Below are 8,006 nucleotides of genomic sequence, written 5' to 3' on the forward strand. Positions count from 1 at the left end.
TCTAACAACGACCTATTACAATATTAATAGATTTTTAGCTAGATGTCGACTACATCTCGATTCAACCAACTCAGATGCAACAATACATATCCACCCGCGTAAGGCAACATATTCATACAACTGTTAGAATGTAAATATATAAATGTATTTACAAAGGTCTCACAAATCTTTATTGTACTCACAAACTGATCATTTGTCTTATGCTCCAAAAAATATGAGGCAGTAAAACAAACAAACACTAATATATTGATCAAAATTAAATTTCAAGCAATGATTATGAAACACTTAGATTTGGTTTTCAAAATTTGGTCGATGTATGATTACCATATCTTCATATTTTTTTTTTTTTTTTTTTATCGTTATACAAAATGTTTTCAACAAAACCTACTACTAATATAAAGTTTATTGATCAATTATAATGTATAATGATTAAATAACCGCATCTATTATGTTACATTTATTGTAATTAACGATCTATCATGTCATATCATTCACTATACTTCATAATTTTTTGTTATACTATCCGTTACTTGTTAACGAATTTACAAATTCACGCGGCAAAAGATTAGTTGCAATAATAATAATATTTGTGTATAAGGTTTAAAGATGGGTTCAAATAATAATATTGTTAAAGCTATAAACTATTGGGAATACATGTTTTTGAAATTTAGGAAACAAATTTATTAGAAAAATATCCCATAAATTATATAAATTGGTGTAGGAGGAGCCCTCAAAACAAAACTCCACCCCGTTTGGCCTAAATTACCCTAACACCCCGCCTCTCTCCCCAAGACAAAAATTCTTTCTCCGAGTCGGGCATATAATTATAGGCTGCGACCCTCGACTTTTATTTCTATGAAATACCCATTTCAACTTTTCAAAAATTAGGACGAATTCCTTTCTTAATAGCTAGCGACGCAGTATGGTTTTGCTTGGGGCGACCTTATTTTCACCTCTCCAACACGACGATTGTTAATCTGCGCCACTTCGGGACAGCCATTAAAGCTCTTTACCTTCAGGTCTGATTGTTGCTCCTTTAGTGAAGAATTAAATTTCTAAAAAGCTTCAATTTCCGTGATTTTTATATGCATGTATGCGCCATTTGTGCACTACATAATGCAGAAGCATTGAATTGTTAGGGATTTTGATTGAAAGCTAGTTCCAATTTTCTGAATTGAAGAAATTTAAGGTTTTGTATGGGACATGAGTGTTGGTCCATTGGTGTATGATAAATGGAATGTGATGGTAACATGCCCGGATCAAGTGAAGGATTGCTTGAAATTGGGCTAGGGTTTGATGCAAATTCTGCTGTTAGCAAAACTAGGGTTGAGAAGTCGGATATGGAAAAATTGGGGAAAAAGAAAAGATCTTCTGAAATCAAATCTGGATTTGATTCTGATGATGATGAGCCGATTGGTTCTATGTTCAAGATTAAAAACAGAAGGAACCCTAAGAAGGTTAAGGTTGAAAATGATGTGTCTGAAGATCAGGAATTCGGTGGTATGGATGACACATTGGCTACTTTTAGAAAGAAAATAAAGGGCCCAAAGGTGGCTAGGGCTAGTGCACCAAAAGGCAGTGATTTAAACACCGATTTGAATGAACCCGTGAATGAATCATCAATTGGGGCTGTGAAAAGTGAAGATATGGCTGCAAAATTGGTCTCAAACACAATGACAAAAGAACAGATCCCATCTGAAGATGGAATTATTGTCAGAGAAGGGTTGAAAAACAGTGGTAAAGAGAAAAGTAAGAAACCCAAGAATAAATCAACAAAGAAGAAGGGTTCTGGTGGCACGAATTTGACAGAAAACTGTGTGGATGATCATTTAGAAGATTCCTTATCAGTTTTGCTTCAGAAAGCTCGCAAAAGCTCGAAACTTAAGCAGGTGAAGTCAACTCAACCTCATAAAGATGGAGTTGACCAAGACCCTAATGATTCAGTGTGTGAATTGGATACCACTCCAGTTGAGAAATCACAAAATGACAAGGATATGGTTCCTGTTTCAGTACCTGAATGTTCAAAGTTTTCTCCCAAGAGTCAAAGATTAGAAGAAGATGAAAGGTTACCAGACCACTCTAGTAAAGATCCTACTGGAAACAATGGTTTTAAAGATGATTCAAATCATTCTGTTATAGCAAAGTTGTCCCATGATCTTTCTGAGATTCAAGTTCATAAAGAAAAAATCGATCCCTCAAGTCCTATCCATGAGAGTCTGCCAATTGTAGAGTCCATTGACCGTTTTGATGATAGTCAACACCAGATTCAAGGTACTTCAATGGAAGATCCTGAAAATGTTTCTGTTTCTTCACAAAAGGAGAACACATCAGCATCAAATGGTAGATTATCTCCTGTTTCATTAGGAGAATGCAATGAGGAGACTCCATCAATTGCCACAGATCAAAATGAAGCATCTGCAAGTGATAATGAAACGAAAGAAAACCATCAAACAGTTGGCAGGCGTATTGTGCGACAGGCTAAAAGGCATAGGCATGATGACATGGCATATGAGGGGGATGCTGATTGGGATATACTGATTCATGAACAGAATTTTCTTGCAAATCATCAAGAAGGAGGAGACAAAGGGCATTCAATTAAAACAAAGGGCAAACAAGATTTCTTCATGGAAGCAGAAAGTGGTGGAACAGCAGCTGTTTCAGTTGGACTCAAAGCTCGTGCTGCTGGACCTGTTGAGAAGATTAAATTTAAAGAATTATTCAAACGTAAAGGAGGCCTTCAAGAATATATAGACTGCAGGTTCATTTCTATAAATCTTTTTTTTTTTTTTTCAATTTCAAGAATATTTAACATCCCATTCTCATCATATTTGTATACATTTACTACAGGAATCATATTCTACATCTTTGGAATAAAGATGTAACTCGCATATTGCCTCTATCAGAATGTGGAATATCTGATGAACATCCACAAGCTTCTCTTATTAGAGATATCTACTCATTTCTTGATCAATATGTAAGTTCTTTACATCTCATTCTTGAAAAAAACTTCATTTTGGTTTCTAACAAGATATTCAACAGGGTTACATAAACTTTGGAGTTGCTTCCAAGAAAGAGATGTCAGATACAAATGTGAAGCACAATTTCAAGCTCTCAGGAGATGACAACAGTGGTAGAAAATCATTGGATGATGGGGTTTCCTTTATTCTTGGTAGTACTACTAAAACGTATGATAATTTAACCGATGAAAACGATGCAAAAACCGAACTTTTAGATGGGGTTCTCAAAAAAGATAAAGTCGCTGATGTGGCATCCATGGTGGTGGAGTGTAAACCCCATTCACCTTCTTCCAACTGCCATTCTGGACAACCACCCCACGATCTTTTAATAGATCAAAAGGAACCGAGTGTCTGTATGCAATGTGATTCAGAAACAAAAAGCAAAAAAATCATAGTAATTGGAGGGGGTCCAGCTGGACTAACTGCAGCCCGCCATTTACAGAGACAGGGGTGCCACGTCACCATCCTAGAGGCCAGGGGTAGAATCGGCGGACGTGTTTTTACAGATTATTCATCTCTTTCAGTTCCAGTAGATCTTGGAGCTAGTATCATCACTGGTGTAGAAGCTGATGTCACTTCACAAAGAAGACCAGATCCTTCTTCATTAATTTGTGCACAATTAGGGCTTGAATTAACTGTTTTAAACAGTGATTGTCCTCTTTATGACACTGTCACTGGTCAAAAAGTTCCTACAGATTTAGATGAAGCTTTGGAGGCTGAATACAACGGTTTACTTGATGACATGTCATTGGTTGTTGCCCAAAAGGGTAATCAAGCAATGCAAATGTCTTTAGAAGAGGGTTTAGAATTAGGGCTCAAAATCCGAAGATCTGAAGACAATAAAAATAGTAATAAAGATGAAATCTTGAATCCTCTTGAAAGAAGAGTCATGGATTGGCATCTTGCTCATTTGGAATACGGTTGTGCTGCTTCTTTACAAGATGTATCTTTACCTTATTGGAATCAAGATGACATTTATGGCGGATTTGGTGGGGCCCACTGTATGATTAAAGGGGGTTATGGTGCTATTGTTGATTCTTTAAAAGTAGGACTACATATCCACTTAAACCATATGGTTACTGATGTATGCTATCAAACAGAGAAAGATTCATCACAGAAGAAAGTCAAAGTTTTGACCCAAAATGGGAAAGAATTTAGTGGAGATGCGGTTTTAATCACAATCCCACTTGGGTGTCTAAAAAGAGAAACAATCAACTTCTCTCCAAAATTACCTGATTGGAAACATTCTTCAATTCAAAAACTCGGTTTTGGTGTTCTTAACAAAGTCATCTTGGAGTTTCCGGAAGTTTTTTGGGATGATTCGGTTGACTATTTTGGAGCTACAGCAGAAGAAACCGATCAAAGGGGTTGGTGTTTTATGTTTTGGAATGTCAAAAAGACGGTCAACGCCCCTGTCCTCATAGCATTAGTAGTAGGAAAAGCTGCAGTCAACCGCCAAGATTTGACCCCTTCTGACCATGTCACACACGCCTTAGCAACCCTCCGGAAGCTTTTTGGGGAAACTAAGGTTCATGATCCAGTTGCATCTGTAGTAACGGATTGGGGGCGGGACCCGTTTAGCTATGGTGCTTATTCATATGTTGCAGTAGGGGCATCTGGGGAAGATTATGACACATTAGGAAAACCTATTAACAACTGTTTGTTTTTTGCTGGTGAAGCTACGTGTAAAGAGCATCCAGACACTGTTGGAGGGGCAATGATGAGTGGGATGAGGGAAGCTGTTCGTATAGTTGACTTGTTGACCACTGGAAATGATTTTGTTTCAGAAATTGAAGCGATTGCTGCTGCTAAAAGGCATTCAGATAGTGAAAAGAGTGAAGTCAGAGACATTATTAAGAAACTTGATGCTATTGATCTTACAAATGTTCATAAGAATGAGACAAAAGAGGGTTTGTTACAGAATATGTTTTTGAATGCAAAGAGTAGAGCTGGAAGGTTGCATCTTGCTAAAGAGCTGTTGAATCTTCCTTCTGATTTACTTAAATCATTTGCTGGAACTAAAGAAGGACTTGGGATTCTCAACTCATGGATCTTGGTAAGTTTTTAACAATATCAATAATAATATTTCAGTTTTTTTCAAATTTCACATATACCCTTTATGTGATATTAACTAATAGGATTCAATGGGGAAGAATGGGACTCAACTGTTGAGACATTGTGTTCGTCTTCTTGTGCTTGTATCTACAGATCTACTTGCAGTTCGTCTCTCAGGTATTTTATCTCATGTCATAAATTCATAAAATTTGTGATTCTTTTTAATTATTAATTAATATAAATGATTAAATGATAAATACAGGTATAGGAAAAACTGTAAAAGAGAAGGTATGTGTGCATACAAGCAGAGATATACGTGCAATAGCAAGTCAACTTGTGAGTGTATGGGTTGAGATTTTCAGAAAGGAGAAGGCGTCTAATGGGGGGTTGAAATTACTCAGGCAATCTAGTGGTGCAGATGCTTCTAGAACCAAATCTTTAGCTTCCGGGAAGCCGCCACTGCGGGCCCACCATACTTCATCGGAGAACAGGGCGGTGAAGGGCGGCGGCAGCAGCAACAATCCTTTATCTGTGAATCCAAACAGTAGAAAATCAAAGCCTGAAAGTAAGCCTTCTAGTTCTCAAGGTTCAGGTGGAAGACTAAATTGTAAGGAGGAGGATGACAAAGATTTTCCCATGTCTGAAGAGGAACAGGCGGCTTTTGATGCTGCTGAAGCCGCCCGTGCTGCCGCCATTGCAGCCGCCGAGGTTTGTCTTTCTCAATTCTCAACTGTTTGGATATGAGTAAATGACTATTTTACCCTTCTGATAACTTTCTAATAATTTATAGGCATATGCATCATCCGGTGTCAAATGCAACACCCCTTTACAACTTCCAAAAATACCCTCCTTCCACAAATTCGCAAGGCGGGAACAATACGCCCAAATGGACGATTCTGACCTCCGGAAGAAGCTAGCTGGCGGCAATATCGGGCGGCAGGATTCGATATCCGAAATCGATTCAAGAAACTGCCGAGTGAGAGACTGGTCGGTTGACTTTTCCGGTGGCGGAGTCAACCTTCCGGACACCCGGTCCCACCACTCAAACGAAGTCAGCAGCTACCGAGAACATTCCGGAGAAAGCACGGGTGTTGACAGCAGCAACATCTTTACAAAAGCATGGGTGGATAGTGCGGGGAGTGAAGGGATAAAAGACCATAATGCCATTGAAAGATGGCAGTCTCAAGCTGCAGCTGCTGTTGATTCTGAGTTTTATCATAGGGGTAGTTTTGTCATGGATGAAGAAGATTCAAATTCAAATATGAAATTGGGAATGGCAAATGAGAGTTCGGCTTCACAGGTGACTAGTGTGAATAGGGAGTTGGTGGGAAATCAGCCTAGAGGAGTAGATAATATTAAACAAGCTGTTGTTGATTACGTGGCATCACTTTTAATGCCTCTTTATAAAGCTAGAAAGATTGATAAAGATGGGTATAAATCCATAATGAAGAAAACAGCTACAAAGGTACACTTTTTTTTTTTAGTTTCATTCTCAAAAAAGTTATATTTGAATTCTGACTTTTTTTGTTTTTAAAGGTAATGGAGCAGACTACGGATGCGGAAAAAGCAATGGCTGTTTTCGAGTTTCTTGATTTTAAGCGGAAAAACAAGGTATGAATTTGGATGAGGAGGGCGTTTATGTCTTTTTGTATTTAACCTTTATTGATTTGATTTTTTTTTTGACATTCAGATCCGGGCATTTGTGGACAAGTTAATAGAGAGGCATATGGCGATGAAGACAGATACTAAATCTGGATGTTCGTGAACATGAACAATTTTATATGCTTTTAAAAAAATTGGAAAAAATAATAATATAAAAAATAGGTGAAGTGAAGATGAACTACAACACAAGGGAGATAAATATGTTTATGTTTTAAGCATATACTATCCATTGTGTCTATTAGAGTTAGAGATATATGGTCACATCCATTTATGGAAAAAGTCTAGAGTTGTCATGACTTTTGGTATATGGGTTCTTTGCTAATTGAAATTGTAATTTAGTTAGGAAGTGAAAACCCATTTCTACCCTCCAGGGTTTCAATAGGACATTTTTTTTTTCCCAATTGATTATCTTTCGTGGAATCTGTACAGCTTATTAGATTGACATTGACCTCCTGGCAACAACTTTATACAAGACAATTTTCTCTTAAAACACATTTCTTCCATTTTATGATCTTCTCAAACGAGGGCAATTACGTCTTTTCTACATATGAAATGTCGAGAGTGAGTCCCTTTTGTTCCACATTTTTGGTTGAGAGATAAAAAAATTTAAGATTTTTGTCTATTGAAGTCGGTTATAGTTTTAGTCCAATACATAGCAATATGTTGGGTCCTGTGGGGCCTACAGGTCTCTGGTTGCTTGTTTTCTGTTTCTTTTCGGTGTTTATGCAGAAAAGTATAGCTGTTCTTGGATGTATGAGGACGTGGTACTAATTATCGATAACAGTTATTTTAGAGGTTTGTTTTTGGCTTCCAGTAATTATAAACTGGAATAAAAAAAAATAAAAAAAAAAGGGATTACAATGTATAATTTTTTATTTTGGGATTTTGCTTACTGTTTTGTGGGATTTTGCCAGGAGAAAAGAAACCACTAGACATGGGAGCATGGAATTTAAGGTTTGATTTTGCTTCGTAGTACTTCAAATTTTAAAGTCGTTTTACTCTTATAATTCATATCATTAGTCGTCATGTTTGTCCACGTGTATGAGTGGAATTTGTCTATTTCAGGAGAGATTGAGGGAAAAAAATAAAAATTAAAAGTGTGATATTCAAATGTATTGAGAGGTTGAGGTCTTCATTCTTACAAATCCCAATGATTGTCAATTAATTACCCGATATCGGTTTCCTGTTTTCCCGCAAAGGGTGAGCAATTCTTATAAGTGACAGGAAAGTGATGGACTACACCACCCTTAGTCTTATTGTATTTGTTTGTAC

The 8,006-nt window shown here is 37.1% G+C and overlaps 1 protein-coding gene across 1 annotated transcript; it reads left to right on the forward strand.

Annotated features, from left to right (window-relative positions):
- The first annotated feature begins 769 nt into the window (after positions 1 to 769).
- LDL3 (LSD1-like 3) lies at positions 770 to 7,224 on the forward strand. The gene is made up of 9 exons (XM_079045347.1): positions 770 to 1,019; positions 1,140 to 2,758; positions 2,848 to 2,974; positions 3,040 to 5,073; positions 5,156 to 5,249; positions 5,335 to 5,780; positions 5,863 to 6,537; positions 6,609 to 6,683; positions 6,763 to 7,224. Exons 2-9 carry the CDS (start codon positions 1,233 to 1,235, stop codon positions 6,835 to 6,837), a joined length of 5,052 nt encoding a protein of 1,683 aa, XP_078901473.1. The 5' UTR covers positions 770 to 1,019; positions 1,140 to 1,232; the 3' UTR covers positions 6,838 to 7,224.
- Positions 7,225 to 8,006: the final 782 nt, after the last annotated feature.

This window comes from Lactuca virosa, chromosome 4 (genome assembly GCF_052849685.1).
Source record: "Lactuca virosa cultivar CGN04683 chromosome 4, Lactuca_virosa_CGN04683_v6, whole genome shotgun sequence".
Taxonomy (NCBI): domain Eukaryota; kingdom Viridiplantae; phylum Streptophyta; class Magnoliopsida; order Asterales; family Asteraceae; genus Lactuca; species Lactuca virosa.